The 16,880-nt window shown below is 46.7% G+C and overlaps 1 protein-coding gene across 6 annotated transcripts in view; it reads left to right on the top strand.

Annotated features, from left to right (window-relative positions):
* COL4A6 (collagen type IV alpha 6 chain) overlaps nucleotides 1–16,880 on the top strand; it is a 283,087-nt gene that overhangs the window by 254,777 nt on the left and 11,430 nt on the right. For 5 of the 6 annotated variants that reach the window (XM_054544947.2, XM_054544946.2, XM_054544945.2 and 2 more), the window contains exons 24-37: nucleotides 2,928–2,999; nucleotides 3,265–3,372; nucleotides 4,469–4,690; nucleotides 5,062–5,223; nucleotides 6,897–7,067; nucleotides 8,119–8,262; nucleotides 8,701–8,826; nucleotides 9,281–9,462; nucleotides 11,368–11,431; nucleotides 12,431–12,505; nucleotides 12,975–13,082; nucleotides 13,176–13,283; nucleotides 13,877–13,948; nucleotides 14,272–14,397. In XM_054544947.2, coding sequence (XP_054400922.1) covers nucleotides 2,928–2,999; nucleotides 3,265–3,372; nucleotides 4,469–4,690; nucleotides 5,062–5,223; nucleotides 6,897–7,067; nucleotides 8,119–8,262; nucleotides 8,701–8,826; nucleotides 9,281–9,462; nucleotides 11,368–11,431; nucleotides 12,431–12,505; nucleotides 12,975–13,082; nucleotides 13,176–13,283; nucleotides 13,877–13,948; nucleotides 14,272–14,397 — 1,740 coding nt within the window. The remainder of the gene's footprint in view (nucleotides 1–2,927; nucleotides 3,000–3,264; nucleotides 3,373–4,468; nucleotides 4,691–5,061; nucleotides 5,224–6,896; nucleotides 7,068–8,118; nucleotides 8,263–8,700; nucleotides 8,827–9,280; nucleotides 9,463–11,367; nucleotides 11,432–12,430; nucleotides 12,506–12,974; nucleotides 13,083–13,175; nucleotides 13,284–13,876; nucleotides 13,949–14,271; nucleotides 14,398–16,880) is intronic. The other variant, XM_054544948.2, reaches the window with a different exon arrangement.

Below are 16,880 nucleotides of genomic sequence, written 5' to 3'. Positions count from 1 at the left end.
ATTTGGTTGGTGGGCATATCTGGGCTGCTGAGAAGACTTCCCTTGGGCCTCAAGGAACTTCTGTCCTAGTTTAATTTTCTTCTTCACTTGATTGCTCTAGGTGACTGCTGCTAGAGAGAAGGTTGGTAAAGGAGACTTAGACACAGAGAGAGGTGAGAGCTAGCTAGGTCTACAAGCTCTCAGACACTAGTCTTAGCTAAACACCCCTTTTTTGTTTACCTTTGTCTCAGACAGTCACAATGGCCTGAGCACCACACTGGATGCCCTGTTTGGGGAGCGGGGAGTCTAAGGCTGGGATGCAAAGGCTGACACCAACACTGCTTCAGAGGCTCCTTAGAACATACCTCTTACAGCAGGCAGTACGGGATTGAGTGGGCATGCAGTCTCTGAGAGAGGCTGATTTCCTTCACCATGCATGTCGATGGCTTGGCTGATCTCTACCTTAAGCAAATTCATTTTCTGAACTTCACTGGGGCCATAATCTGCCTTGAGAGGTACCTGAAAGGATCCACACATGTCTGAACTTTATTCATTGGGCCCAGAACAAATTGAGATGTTAGAATCTTGGGAACCAGAGACTCTTTTTATTCTGAAGATGGATTTGGGCATTAATGGGAAAAATTCTGAATAATTAGGTCATTTGTTGCAATTACTAAACAGAACATGGGTAGAGCAGATTTCTGTTTTGTTGAGGAGAAGGCTCTGAATTCAGGAATGTAAAGTAGAAGACAGTATAAAGGAAAAGAGCCAGATACCAGTATGACTTGAAGTCCTTCCCTCTCACCATTCTGAACCTCTGCTTACAATACACAAGTGTGGTGTGGCATACAGGCATAAGACAAAATTATTGAGAGAAATATGTCGTTGATTTCCTCTGGTTTCTAACCGTCTTTCCTTTGACCACTATTTTTCTCATCCTGGAAACTTTCCAGATGCCTGTCCTCAGCTTCATCTTCTAAAGGCTTTGCTTTTATCTGGCTGTCACAGATGAAAAGAAGCAATTAAATCAGTCTGATAAATTAAGGATGAATGGCTTAATATTTGGACCCAGCCCAGGGATATTTTTATTTTACCAAGTTTGTTTCCTAAGACGTAAAACAATGGAACTGTAATGTTAGAGTTTGACACATTGGAGCCAATGGGCTATTGAGATTGTTGAGGGCAGGAGAGTCTTTTGCAGGATCCCTCTCATGATACACCCTCTGGAGGAAATTCTTCAGCCTAACTCAAAGAGCCCAGGCCTGAGCCAAGCACAAGGTTAAAAACCCCCTCCCAGTGAAGCATCTCACCATAAAGTGTTGGCCTGTAGATCATATTTCCATAGTAGGGAAATAACTATCTGAAATAGTTTTGTCATCTTGATGTCTGGCAGGGTGGAGGTGGGTTTGACCACCTACGGAGGAGGATCCAGGCCTATGGCCATCTGTTCACCTCTGGAAATATAACTATAGAAACCTGAAGTCTGGAAGGCAGAAAGTGCTGCCCAGACTACAAGCGGTGTCACTAACCTGGGGATGGCCTTGCAGGAGCTCTACTGAGTACTCATTCTTACATAAGATAATAGTTCAAGATAATAAGAACTATTATTAATTGAGCATGTACCAGAGTGCTAGACACTGTGCTAAGTGCACAGTTTAATGTAATCCTCACACATACCGTATGAGAAAAGTAGAAGTAGTTCCCATTTTGCCATGAGGCTCAGAGAGGTTTAAGTATCTTGTCCACGCAGCAGGTTAGCAGCAGAACTAGGATACCAGCTGAGGCCTGTCTGGCTTCAGAGCCTAACTTGTTAACCAATACATTATACTGTTCAGTTCCCAATCTTGATTTAGGAAAATACAAGTGGGATCAGGGGAGGATGCCAGCGAGTTCAGCAAGCAGTTTGAATCATAAGATGTGTACATATTTTTCAGAAATGTAATTTGTGATTTAAGTACAGGCAAAAGCTATAGATGTTTATTAAAACTGTTGGTTCTGTGGTTTAAAGCAGACCTTGGGGGATTGTTTTAATGAACAGGCAAGGCTTATTTAATTAGCATAGCAATTGTTTGTAAATGGCACTTGAGGGAGCCCGCAAACAATTTGTTCACCAGTATTTTATTAAACCTCCCCTCTGTGATCTTATAGATTCTTTTTATTTGCATTATGAATGGGCAAGGGAGAATTTGCTAGGGGAAGGGCTATGCATGCCAATTTTGACATCTTGAATATTAAAATTGCTACTTTCTCTCCTCGAGTAGCAGAGTTGACAGTTTCAAATAAGGAGCTGAGGGAAGGGTCACCACTTTCGTGTCATGGACAAGAGAGTGGTCTTAAGTGTTTGCATAGTACAGTCATACTGGTACATTTGACCAAGGACAATCAATAGGTTTCAGCAGATCCCAAATGAATTGCATCAAAAGAACCCAGTGGTTTGGGGAAAACCTCATTCCAAGGAAAGGGTAAACAGGAGAACTTGAGGGATCTTGGCTTCAAACCTTCCAATCTAGTCATATAAGCATAATGGACCCTTAGGACTAACCCCCAACACCCATCCTAGGGAGAGGCTCTATCTGAGGGCAGGGTGAGTAGGCAATTGCTGTTTGCTGCTGTTCCTGCACAGGCAATCTCTAAGAAACCTTGTTAGGTAACATCTGCTGCATAGTGCTGCATAGTGCTGCATAGTGACTGTTTGCCCACTGGGCATCAGTGGTTTGATAAGTGATATCCTAGCACTTGGGCACTAGGAGCATTCTCATCTGTAAGCAACTGTACTGGTTGTAACTCCCCAGAGCTAATGATGCCAAGGTTTTCCAATGTGGGCTCCCAGCTGCTGAGTGGGAAGAACTTGGCTGTCCTATTAAATGGAATAGAAGTAAAGGAGCGTACTAGGGAAAAATCCTCCCTAACTCTGGGTTCACTGAATGCATACATGTTACCATTTACAGGAATCACTCTGCCTTGTATTATTCCCGGGTCATATGGTCCATCAGGATTTCCAGGCACTCCCGGATTCCCAGGTATGGAATGAGGCCAGAGAAAGCCACTAAACACTCTTGTAAGGGCCGTGAGGCAAAGGAAGCAGAGGATAGCCCAGTAGTATTTGGGGATCCACATTCCTCCTGAGGGCAGCCTTGGGGATTGAGGAAACAGGATGGCTGCTGGAGAGGGCAGTGTGGGGAGGTGAGACAAGGAGAGGCTCTCCAAGAGACTGGGATTCTTGACTGAACATCACAAATCATACTTGGCACACTGACTTTCCTTTCCCCTCACTGCTTTTTTCAGGCCCTAAAGGGTCCCGAGGCCTCCCTGGGACCCCAGGCCAGCCTGGGTCAAGCGGAACTAAAGGAGAGCCAGGGAGTCCAGGATTGGTTCATCTTCCTGAATTACCAGGTAAGAAAAGGAGTGTCTCCTCACCTGCTTCTCTTTGTATGTGTGTGTGTGTGTGTGTGTGTGTGTGTGTGTGTGTGTATGTGTATTTGGGTTGTGGTAGTCCTCTGCCAATTACAGGAAGCCAAGTTTGCTCTCTGGTGTGGGTAGGATGGTTTAATTTTATACCCTGGCAAGACACAGCATACAGCCATAGAATGACAGCATATCAGAGCAATAAGGACCATTCAAAATCAGCTGGGGCAACCCCTTAACTTTCAGATGAGGAAACTGAGGCCCAGATGGGAAATGACTTGTCCGAGATCACTAAACCACTAGTGACAGAGCTAGGACTCTGCCAGGTTGTCTGTCTGCCAGTTCTGTGAGTTTCCTGGATCAACTCCTTAAGGGCCAGTGAAAGAGATTGAGATCAGTCAGAGGGAAGTTGTCCATTTCTATCCCTTTTCTCACACTCTCTTGTTCCAACTTGAGCTTCATGATTCTTCACTGTACTAGTGGTCCTCAAACTGTACTCCATGGGCCAGCATCAGTATCACCTAGGAACTTGATGGAAATGCAAATTTTCTGCCTCTCCACAGGATCTGCTGATCATAACCTCTGGGGATGGGCCTGGTAATCTGCTTGTTACCCCAGGTGATTGTGATGCTTGCTCAGGTTTGAGAACCGCACTGCTCTAGGGCTCGGGGCTCATCTTGGACCATGTGCTCCAGGGTCCCCTCCAGTACCCTCTCCCCACCCAAGAAGAAGGAGGCATGACAGCAGAAGCTAGAGAGCTCCAGAAGAGGTTGAACTTTTCTCAGGATGCTATGGGGTGGCGTGTGTTCTTCGACAACTGTAGGACCCTCAGGAACAGTTTGTGGACCTCTGCCCACAGCCCCGCCTCCCAGAACTAGAACCTCCTCCAGGTCGCAGGGCACAGTCCCTGCCTCTGCACAAGGCCTTGCAGGAACAGAGACTCCTGACCTTCAAGAGAAGTGACATATATTATTAACATGTTAGTGTTAGCTTTCATATTAGAAAAATCTGTCTCAGAGATCTGTACCCAGAGAAATTGCTTCTAAACAGCCATGGTCTTTTATGTTCGCCTTTTTACATTTAGGATTTCCTGGACCTCGTGGGGAGAAGGGCTTGCCTGGGTTTCCTGGGCTCCCTGGAAAAGATGGCTTGCCTGGGATGATTGGCAGTCCAGGCTTACCTGGTTCCAAGGGAGCCACTGGTGACATCTTTGGTGCTGAAAATGGTGCTCCGGGGGAACAAGGCCTACAAGGATTAACAGGGGACAAAGGATTTCTTGGAGACTCTGGCCTTCCGGGACTCAAGGGTGAATCTTTTTGCCCCAATTATTTAACAATCTACAGAAAGTCTTATATTAATTCGTATACTTCCATGAATACTTGCATGAATCTGGGGTGATGGTTTAATTAAGGGGTTAAAATGAAATATTTTATTCTGTCCTTCCCTTTTGTGAAATTTTCCTTAAATAGCCTGAGTCGACTTTACTGTCTTAGTAATTCCAAAAGTGACCATAACTAATAGTCAAATTTCTTGCAAAGACTGGGTTACGGCTGGGAATAGCAACAAGGCTGGAGCTGAGAAGACAGTGGCACCTGGGATTAGTCCTGGAAGTTGGTTTGCTGACCCACTCACTGCTGTCTCTCCAGGCTGTGATCATTTGCCCTTCTCTTTTACCAGGTGTGCACGGGAAGCCTGGCTTACTAGGCCCCAAAGGTGAGCAGGGCAGCCCTGGGACACCAGGACAGGTGGGACAGCCAGGCACCCCAGGATCTAGTGGTCCATATGGCATCAAGGGCAAATCTGGGCTCCCAGGAGCACCAGGCTTCCCAGGCATCTCAGGTAGGTCCTTCAGAGGAAGAGTCCCACCTTGACAGACTTCAGCTAGGCCCTGGGCCCAGATGCCCTGGGGGGGCAATAGCAATAGTGGGACATGGTCAGAATTTAGAATGAGACTTGACTTTCCTAAGCTCTCAAGTTTCAAATCTCAAGTCACCCTTGCAGTACCAAGCAGAACAGATTGCTGCAGGTTAGCTTCCAAACTATTGCCACAAATCCTTCCCCTCCCCCCGCCTCCTCCATGGCCTCATGCCCAGTTTTCAGGTTTCAACTCTCCCGACCTCCCCAGTTAGAGAAGCCACCCTCATCGTTGAGGGAGTCTAGTCCATCTCCATGCCTTCACTGGTGCTGTGGGCAGCCTGCTTTTGGTTGGGGAGAAGCTTGAGCAGAGTGTGACCACACTGGCAGCCTGTCTCTCAGGCGAGAGTGCCTCCAAGGACCCATGGCCAAGTGTCTTTTACTCAGCAGTGGGGCCTGACACTTGCTGCTTCCAGACTCGTGTTTGCAGCTTTGCCTTTTTCTCGCACCACCCTCCTCAACCTGCTTCGGTGACTGCACCATTCCCAACCGCCCCTTACTCCTGGCCTAGTGACTGAAGCTGAGTTATTTGCAGAGCCATTAATGTCCTTTTTATTCCCTTTGTCTCTCTGTGTTTCTGAGATCTTCACATAGGCTGCCTCAGTGAGAAAACACAGCACACAAGCTCACAGACTAACACCCCCACTGGCTCTGCCACTCAGGAATGTATCTGATTATACACTATAACATGGCCTTGCTTACAAGGCCAGGGATCCCTGAGCTCCTGCTGTGGGGTTGGCTCCCATTGAATTTTTCCCTTGTTGTGGAGTTCCCTTCACAGCCTCCCATTTGAATCCTGGGGCTTGCAGCTACTTGATGCTTTTCAATCCATAGAAAGCCAAGTCAGCCATTCATTTGGGTCCTTGGGGACCCAAATACCTCTGTCGTCATTGATTTAATCCTTTCGTTTTTTAATTTCCTTGCTTTGTACCTGAACATTCCACTTTGGCAGCAGCTCAGGAGGTTAATCCCATTGACCAACTTTAAAGCGTGGGGAAAGACGTCTCAGAATACCTAGGAGACCAAATGGGCCTTGTGGGTTTCTACAGTACTTGGCACTAGGGGGTCTTTCAACCTTAATGCCAAGGAACTGGCTGACTTAACTGATTGCTTGAGGGATTAAAAGGGCAACCCTGTATCCAAGGCTCCCTGGGAGGCTGAAACAACAGCTCAGCTTTAACCTCTACTTCACCGATTGGCTCAGGAAACAGCCATTGTGGTGTGATTCAGACTGGAAGTACCAGGAAACTGGAGCCTACTTGCCACCCTGGCTTCCTGGAGCTCCATTCAGGGGCTAAAGTGTAAACCACATTCACAAAGGGACAAAAAGTTATAATCAGAAGGGGTTTGCTCTCCCTGCCAGCGACTCTGCCATGCTGGAAGTAATAACCATTGGCGTGGCACTCTGGGTAGTAGATGCTAACGCTTCAGCCAACTAAGAACTCTGCCTGTTAGCAGTTTGCATGTGCTATTGTTAAAGGGCCATTTACAAAACCTAAGAAGCCAAACCAATCAGAAGCTATGATATAGGCAGTGGCCCAGATCTGGCCAGAGCCTCACTTGACAGCTGTCCTGTGTTCTCTCCTGTGCTGATTCAGGACATCCTGGAAAGAAAGGAACAAGAGGCAAGAAAGGTCCTCCTGGATCAATTGTAAAGAAAGGGCTGCCAGGGTTAAAAGGCCTTCCTGGAAATCCAGGCCTAGTAGGACTGAAAGGAAGCCCAGGCTCTCCAGGGGTCGCTGGGTTGCCAGCCCTCTCTGGATCCAAGGGTAAGTGAAGTGATCAGTGAAGTGACCAGTGGTTGCCAAAAAGGAGCATTTCAGCTGCGCAGCTTGCTCCTTCCTCTCTGCCTAGGAATGGGAAATGGGGAGGGACTTGGACAGGGCTTTTTGTGTCAAGATAGTTGGACAAGGCTAGTGCTAAAGGGGGACCCTTGGTCAAGGTGAGTCACCCTTACTGCCTGCTGGGTGGAACACTAGGCTGAGTATCATGGTCAGCAAAGCCCTGGGCAGTACCAGCCACACTGGGTTTACTCATTTGCATAGTCCTACCATGGAGGCTGATAGCATTCACTTCCTATGATTGCCTTGATAGCCATTGGTAGTTGGGCAGGTGGTATCTCCATTTAAAATAAGGGAAAGTGAGTGGTTTAAGGTCACACAACTGGTTAGCAGCAGAACCAGGCTAAAGCTCATCTCCTTGCCTCCTGGCCCTAGGCTTTTTTTTTTTTCCTGTGTCACACATGAGCTATAACTTGGTGAATCATAAGAGAGGGGCCCAGCTGTTTTGTTTTGTTTTTTTTTTTGACAGAGTTTTGCTCTTTCAAGTGAAGTGGCACGATCTCGGCTCACTGCAACCTCTGCCCCCCAGGTTCAAGCAATTCTCCTGCCTCAGCCTCTCGAGTAGCTGGGATTATAGGCACCCACTACCACGCCCAGCTAATTTTTGTATTTTTAGTAGAGATGGGGTTTGGCCACGTTGGCCAGGCTGGTCTCGAACTCCTGACCACAGGTGATCCACCCGCCTCAGCCTCCCAAAGTGCTAGGATTACAGTGTGACCCACTGTGCCCGGCCGAGAGGAGCCCACTTCTTTCCTTTGTATTGTGTAGTGCCATGTCCCTATTCAGGAAGGTAGTATAATATGTAATAAATAAGAGTTTGGTAATGACTAAGACTTTGGAATTAGAGAAACCTGGGTTTGAATTCCTTCTCTGCAACTTCCTTGCTGTGTGACTTTGGGCAAGTTACTCAACCTCCCTGAGCCTCCATTTCCTTGTATGTAAGATGGGAGTAATAATAAAAGTTCTTGTTTTTCAACAGGAGAGAAGGGGTCTGTTGGATTCGTAGGTTTTCCAGGAATACCAGGTCTGCCTGGTATTCCTGGGACAAGAGGATTAAAGGGAATTCCGGGATCAGCTGGAAAAATGGGACCATCTGGACACGCTGGTACTCCTGGTGAAAAGGGTGAGCTGGGGAATTGAATTCTGGAACTGCTGCCCATGCTTTTCAATATACATATTTTGTTTGTTGACTTGGTTATTCCTGTGGTTTGTACCAAATCTATGTTAGATAATAAAATTTTGGGCTTCCGAATTAAGTCCTTTTAAACCAAAAGACTTAATCCCCTCTTAGTTAACACTGCATGTTAGAGGCCATGTGTGCCCATTCCCAGAAGACCAGTGGAGGAAGGTTTTGAGGAGAGTCTAAAGTTGCTGATGGACTTGGGATTTGTAGAAGAGGACATACACAGAAATGTGAAGTTGGGGGAATAGGGGTGGGGAATAAAATGGAGAGGCCCCAAAAGAGGGCTGTGGTGGTATGGGAGGAAATGATGTGAAAGGTCAGCCTTTGCCTGACCCTGCGTCTGAGCTCTCTTTCTCACGCTGATCTCCATCCCTGCAGGAGACAGAGGCAATCCGGGGCCAGTCGGAATACCTAGTCCAAGACGTCCAATGTCAAACCTTTGGCTCAAAGGAGACAAAGGCTCTCAAGGCTCAGCCGGATCCAGTGGATTTCCTGGGCCAAGAGGTGCTGGGGCAGGGGATGGATAGGAGAAATGCTCAAGAAAGGCTTCATAACCAAACTTGGCTTCCTTCTTGAGCAAAGCCCCCCATCCCCAACCTCAGAGCAGCAGTGTGGCTGGCAGCAAGGAGTCAAAGGAGGCTGCCTCCCCTGGGCCTGAAGGCTGCCTGGACTTTGAGACTGCCATTTGTTATTGCCACTGTAGAACTGAGGTTTTCAACCACAGGCAGTGGTACCCCTGGAGGAGCCTGAGCACTGTGCTGCTTTCCCAGTGTTGTAGCAGAAGCGACTCTGTCGCTGCCCCATAAGACTGAAAGCATCTCTCCCCGCTTCACGTTCACCTTTGAGCTAACTGCTCCCTGAGCCTGCACTTGGCCTGCGACCTGGGGCACCTGCATCTTGGCAAGCTGGGTTTTTCTTGCCCATTGTCTTTTTCCAAGTCTTTTTATTTCTTTTACAGGTGACAAAGGAGAGGCTGGTCGACCTGGGCCACCAGGCCTGCCTGGAGCTCCTGGCCTCCCAGGCATTATCAAAGGAGTTAGTGGAAAGCCAGGGCCCCCTGGCTTCATGGGAATCCGGGGCTTACCTGGCCTGAAGGGGTCCTCTGGAATCACAGGTTTCCCAGGAATGCCAGGAGAAAGTGTAAGTGTGACCAGATCTTTGTCTTTATACCGGAAAAGGCCCCCTATCTCAGGGGGATATACCCCCACTGCCCACCTCTCTGATCCCAGCTTACTTCTCAGCCCCTTCTCCCAGGACGTCCTCAGAAAGAGCTCTCTCCTTGAGTCTGACAGGTCTTCCCACCCTTTCCTGAACATCTCCTCCTCTGTTCTTTTGTTCACATCTCCCTGACGTGGCAGAGCCTTCTCTTGCCTTTACAATTATCCAATATCTGCCTGCCCTTCAGTCCCCAGCCCAGGCACCGTCTCCTCCAGGAGTCCCTGAGCTCCCACCGTGCTGCCACTCTATACTTATCACTGCTGACATCAATTCTAGTTGCTTCTGTGTGGGTCTGACTTCCTCAATGAGATTGTTACGGCTTGAGAACAAGAACTACCTTACATGCTTTTTTCTCTGCACCCCACTGCCAGCATTTCATGTTGAGCCTGGCACATTGTAAGAATTCGTAAAAACTTCTTGATGTTTTGCTAGAAAGATCTTTGAAGCTCCACAAGGTGCAACGACTAGCAAAGAATCAAGTCCAGCTTATCTGGGCTCTTACAAGGCAAGGTGGAAGAGGTGGCTTAGCAATGAGACCAACCTGGATTTGAACTTCAGCTCCATTGCTCGCTAGCTCTGTGATCTTGTGCACACTGTTTACCTTACCTAAACCTCACTTTCCTCATCTGTAGAAATTGGGAATAATATTTAAATAGCCTTCAGACAGTAGGGAGGGTTAAGTGACATCACACATTTAAAGCTCTTAACATTGTGTCTGGCACATAGCCGGCTCTGCATAAATAGCAGCTGTATCAAATGGTCTCAATGAATTGAATCACAGAACACCTGGGCTCCTTGCAGGCAAAGTCCCTGAACTTCAAAAGTGTCAGTCCATCTGATGGAGAGAACATGGTGCTTGCGCACGTGCACACACACACACACACACACACACACACACCTGAAGCAATTGAAAATAAATAGTTCTAGACTGGATAGTCCTGACTACTTACATTCTAGGGGGATGAAAACAAAGTGGGAATGCATTCTAGGAGAAGTCCCGGCATTAACAAAGGCTCAGAATTAGAAGATATGGCAATGTGCCTGATGAAGCCAGGCAAGGAAGCAGCCAAAATGGAGGGGTGTCCTGGGTAGTGGTCCAGTGCACACGGTGACCCAGCCCAGTACTCAGCCTCCTACCCAAAGCACTAAGTGGCATAAATCTTTACTGGATACTGGGTACATCTCAAAATGAACCAAAACCATAGCAGATATCGAGAAAAGAACTTTGCTGATGGCAGCTGACATGGCCACTTCCCAGACTCAGATAGTGTGTTGGACATTAGCCAGTGAACGCAGCTTTTCCTCTGAAAATGGTAACATTTGCCCAAATTCAGACTCCAGCACCTGCACACATACCACCTGCTACCTGGTGGCAGAAAGACCTTGTGTTCCTTGCGGAACCTGTGGCAGAGGGCTAACCCTGCAGGGTGAAGCAAAACTTCTTCCTATGCATAATGGCTCCAGAGCTTTGGCAAGGACAGTGGTAGCCAACTGTGTGTTGAGTCCATAGAGTGCCTGGCCTGTCATCTTCTGCATTTTCTAAGAGACTCGCTAGAATGGCCACACTGTGACTTCCTAAGATTCCCATTTTGATAAGCAGTGGGATCGAATCCTTCCCCTACAAACCCTAAGTATGTGCTCTGCCCTTTGTTCATCACCTTCCCGTTTGCAGGACGTAACATCCCCACTTCCAGCCCACAGTCCACCCTTGCCACAGAATACATGATGGACATCTCTCAGCCAGTGGCTCAGTGAGGGGTGAGGGAGTAAGAGGGTGGGCAGCCCTGAGCTCTGGGCAGAAATGATGATTCCCATATTTCTTTGAAGGGTTCACAAGGTATCAGAGGGTCGCCTGGACTCCCAGGAGCATCTGGTCTCCCAGGCCTGAAAGGTAAGGAGCATTTTTTTTTTCTTTTAATGTATTCTTCCAGAGCAAGGTAGATTTCTAGCAGGCCCAAGGGTCTCTCCTTTTTTTTTTTTTTCTTTTTTAGGCAGAGTGTCGCTCTGTCACCTAGTGTCACCTAGGCTGGAGTGCAGTGGCGCAATCTCAGCTCACTGCAACCTCTGCCTCCCGGGTTCAAGCAATTCTCCTGCCTCAGCTTCCTGAGTAGCTGGGATTACAGGCATTCGCCACCACGCCCGGCTAATTTTTGTATTTTTGATAGAGATGGATTTCACCATGTTGGTCTGGCTGGTCTCAAACTTCTGACCTCGTGGTCTGCCCACCTCAGCCTCCCAAAGTGCTGGGATTACAGGCGTGAGCCACTGCACCTGGCCAGCCCAAGGGTCTCATGTGAGGGGTAACGGAGAGTCTGTGTTTAGGGGAAAGTGAATTCATTTACATTTTCTCTTTGGCCAAACCCCTTTTGCAGTCCTTGTTCCTCACAGACAATGCAACAAACAGTGGTACTTACCAAGATCTCTCCCTGTGGCTTTCATGGATCCAAGGAAAAGGCTGTCCTTTGGCTTTGTGGTTTTGCCCATCTGCTTTCCAGACTTAGCAGCGAGGAGAACCTCGGCTCCAGTCTCTTCTCCTGATAAACCCAGCCCACTAGACAGGAAAATTTCCCATTCTTTCTGGCATCACTGTTCCATTCTGGTGATGTTTGAGGGCCCTGCCTACCATCTTCTCTGCCCATACTGAGCCTAGTGATGTGTTTCCCAATGGAGATATGCTGTATGTAGCAGCATTTCATGCCAGTAGTCTGGTACCAGCATCCCAGCTCCTGGATGGTGGTTCATCGCTTTTTACCCAATGGATAATTTTGTCAAGGAGCTCCTCTGGCTACACTGAATCTGAAAAAAAAAAAAATGTCTTCAAAAGATCTCAGTGGTGCAAAATGAGCTATAGCTTCTCCTGGCCATTTAAACAATGTATTGCAATCCTCAGGAGACAACGGCCAGACAGTTGAAATTTCCGGTAGCCCAGGACCCAAGGGACAGCCTGGTGAATCTGGTTTTAAAGGTAAGGTTGCTATATTTTTGTCTTGTTTGCCTCACAGACTCCACAAAACTGAGGATTAGAAGGAATTTTGGAGGTCAACCCCAAGTTCTGCAACTTCTATCCAGTGCAGAAAATGTCCTATCTATCAATTCCCCAAGCAAATCAGCCTACTCTTCCTTCAAGACTCATAGACTGGCAAAGACCTTTGGGATAATGGCCTACATCCCCTTAGTTTAGAAATTGTTATCTAAACTGTCCTTCTTGAACATTTCCACTCATTGCTCCCACTTATGAAGGGATACTCATAACAAATTTACTTGCTTCTCAATTGTAGAGCACCTTTCTAATGTGAAAACAGCCGCCACTATCCTTTTTAGAGTTTCTTCATTGGGTCTAGCTCCTTCAGCAATTCAGAATCTACTCTTTCCTATGGAGGAATACACTGCTAGAAATATGGCCTAATCACTCAGCATTTTTCTTGGTTTTATAGGTACAAAAGGAAGAGATGGACTAATAGGCAATATAGGCTTCCCTGGAAACAAAGGTGAAGATGGAAAAATTGGTGTTTCCGGAGATGTTGGCCTTCCTGGAGCTCCAGGTACCATGCCACATGATAACCTTATTCTGAAAGAGTTTGGATTAGCTTCAAGCCATGCCCTATTCTGAACCTCTGCCTTGGTTTCACATTTAGGATTTCCAGGAGTTGCCGGCATGAGAGGAGAACCAGGACTTCAAGGTTCTTCTGGTCATCAAGGGGCAATTGGGCCCCTAGGATCCCCCGGATTAATAGGACCCAAAGGTATGTGTATTGGGGAGCAGGCAGTGGGGGAAAGTCTTTCCCTCAATGAAGGACACCAACTACTTTATCTTAGAAGATACTAGCTAGGGTTAAGCCATGCCTACAGGAGTCATTGGACATGAGGAATCATGGGAAAGGAAGATGAAGAGTAATGAAGGCAGGCAAGCATGAGTGGGAAGAGAAGAATATGGGATCCATGAAGAGAAGAGCTAGCAAGGAAGGCAATTGCCCTGGCATGTGTAGCCTTTCCCTGACTTAGAGATTGGGCAGTGAGTTTCTGGAACCAGTCTCTGGGAGCTGACAACTCAAGGTCTTGACATTGCTACTCTGAGTTCTTCTTCAAGATACCTAATGAGCTGCCATCTTACTCCTAAAGCTGTATTGGTCTCTGATAAGAGTCATGAGAACCTATGGTGTAGGATATAGGTTGGGAGTGTTTTCTTCTCCCTCAGGGCATTAAATAAATGCCTCAAAAAAAGACCAGGACTTTAAAATAAGGACCTCGCAATGCCTTTGGGGGCAGGTAGCTACCTCTTGCTGATGCTTCATGATTCAGAGTTGCTGGAGCCATTTTTGACATTCTCTCCCCTCAGGCTTCCCTGGATTTCCTGGTTTACATGGACTGAATGGGCTTCCGGGCACCAAGGGTACCCATGGCACTCCAGGTTAGGAAGACCCTCAGGGTGAAGAAGAGGGCATCAGCTCTTCCAGAAGCCTGGCAAGGGCTGGCCATGAATTCTCGACTGTGGTGTATCCCATATCCTTGGACTCATAGATCTCCTTATCAGCCTCCAATTTGAGGTCCCTTGATATGGAGAAGAAAGAGGACGGGGTTTTTTCTTCTATTCAAATTAACTTTCTTTCTTGTTACTTCAGTACTCTGCTTCTGGTGTCTGTCAGTCAGGCTTCTCAGGCCACAGGCGAGTGAGCTAGGCAGGAAGGCCTCACCTCCACTGAGGTCTGCCCCCTACCCTGCATCTCCTCCTAGGACCTAGTGTCACCGGTGTGCCCGGGCCTGCTGGTCTCCCTGGACCCAAAGGAGAAAAAGGATATCCAGGAATTGGCATCGGAGCTCCAGGGAAGCCGGGCCTGAGAGGGCAAAAAGGTGATCGAGGTGAGTCCAAGTCAGGCCTTGTAGAGGCTGGGTGAGGCCTTGCTGGGAGAGTCAGGTTTAGGGTACAGCAGGGCCATGTGGCTCACAGGGTTGGGCTGTGAGTGTCTTCACATCTCTGGGAGTCTCACAACCCAGTGGGAATGACTGCTGAGAAAGAGAGGATAGGCTGTGCTTAGCATTTTCCGGTGAAGACTGTCAGGGCACAGTTCACCAAGTCCATTTTAGCCTCCAGATTCTCTTCTGCTCCTCCTTGCTAACCTCAAGCCTCTCTGGCATGCTTGGTCAGAGCTTGGAATTATTGGTCCTGAGGGACAGGGCTTGTCCATTTAGTGAGAGGTTGGCTGGCATTTCCTCAGTGTCCAGTGTGGATGGCACTCCCAGGGCCCTGGGAAGACAGTGTGGCTGCTGGAAGGATCCCAAGACTAAGATGATACAAGTCTCCACCGGACAGAACCACAGCATACCCTCCACTAGAATTTGTTGGGTTTACTAGAAAGCAGATTCTACCCTAATCTCGGCCCCTGACTCATCACATGGCCTGAAGTCCCTTTCTGAGTCTCCCTTTCCCCACCTCTCAAAAAGTAAGAATGACTTGTGTTCTTCAACTTTTCCTCAGGAAAGTTCCAAAAACCCGTGTACATTCCACTCCATGTTAACCAGGAAATGAATTCACCATAGCATCACGGTTAAGAGTATGGTCTCTGAAATCAGACTAGCTGGGTTCAAATTCAAGCTATACCTCTCACTAGCTATATGACTTTAAACAAGGAAGTTACTTGTTCCTCAATCCAAAATGTGCCCTTAGTTTTCCTTTTCTATAAAATGAACATTATAACAGAACCTACCTCATAGGTTTTCTGAGGAATCAATGAGGAGCGAAGTAAGATATACAAAAGCTCAGTGCCTGGCACATAGTATATACTTAAGAATATTATTGCATGTTACCTGGGGAAATCATATTTGCAAAATTTCCTGTTTCTCTTTGCTCTGGGGCTTGAGGTCTCACCACATTTTGTTTATGTGCATGTTTGTGTACAGCGTATATGTTTCCCAGGGACTATATTCATATATTAATTCATTTCCTGCTGCATTTTAAATTGATGCATCTGCTGTTTCTGTGTTTCTTCTTCCCTTTGATCTGGACCAAACTGTTCTTTTCCGAAAGCCAGCAGCTTCTCCAGAGGAAGGGCTCAAAGCAGGGTCCAAGCCTGCCCAGAGACTGTCTTCTTTCATAGGATGTAGGGAAGAGGGGACTGGATAAAAGCACAGGGACATTTTCTTTTGTTTTCAAATCTTGATGGTCATTAGATTATTCATTTTCTTTAGCTATCTGAGATAATAAAATCACAATTATGCATGTAGTAAACAGCACAGGTCAAGAAGGATACATTTCAGCAACATAGCACTAAGCAAAAAACAAACATGTCACAGAGGAATACATTTGGTATGATTCCGTCAATAAATGTTCAAAAATAAGCAAAACCAACCAATACATTGTTTAGAGATATACATGGTCAAACTGAAGAAAAGGGAAGAGGATGATGAACAAAATTCAGGAGTGATTGCCTCTGAGAGGGAGGGAAGGAAGAGGTGGAGGGCACACAAGGAAATTCAAAACAAGTGACATCTTAAGTTGAGTGGTTGAAACACAAGTGTCATTGTATCTGAATTATTCTTTGCATATTATAAATATTATGTCATATCTTCTCAATATCTAATTAAAACAATTTCTTTAAAAAGAATACAAGAAATATCACACCACCCACCCACCCCACAGGAACCTATCTTTGATTTGACAATGGGAGTCAGTGCAATATGATGATTTACTCCTAAGAAAACATCATAGAGTGGTTGGGTGCAGTGACTCATGCCTGTAATCCTAGCACTTTGGGAGGCCATGGCAGGCAGATTGCTTGAGCCCAGGAGTTGGAGACCAGCCTGGGTAACATGGTAAAACTCTGTTTCTACAAAAAATACAAAAATTAGCAGAGCATAGTGGTGTGCGCCTGTAATCCCAGCTACTCGGGGGCTGAGGTGGGAGGATTGCTTGAGCCTGGGAGGTTGAGGCTGCAGTGAGCCCTGACCACATCACTGCACACCAGCCTGGGCAACAGAGAAAGACCCTATCTCAAACAAACTAACCAATAAAAAAACTTCATAGAGCAATCCCTCTCATTACAGTACTGTTATCTAAATAACTTTCAACGATACTATCTGTTTTCATAATTGCACTAAATATGTAGAGGCTGCATTTATATATTTTGTTTTTTCAAGGCTTTGACAATGGACTGAGTTGGAAAAATGGGCTGTTTTGCATTTTCATTTGCTCATTTAAAGTGTTTTATTGTTAAAGAAATGCATGAGCTTTTTGCAATACTTGAAGTCAGTAGTGCCTTTATTTCAGGTTTGATAACACGTAAGTGTAATTATAAAATCAAGAAACAGGTAAACGGAGAAAGAGTCTCCAAAAACTGCCATGGGAA

This window comes from Pongo abelii, chromosome X, assembly GCF_028885655.2.
Source record: "Pongo abelii isolate AG06213 chromosome X, NHGRI_mPonAbe1-v2.0_pri, whole genome shotgun sequence".
In the NCBI taxonomy this organism is placed as follows: domain Eukaryota; kingdom Metazoa; phylum Chordata; class Mammalia; order Primates; family Hominidae; genus Pongo; species Pongo abelii.
Note: the sequence above shows the minus strand (reverse complement) of the source record. Positions and strands in the feature narration are given on the sequence as shown.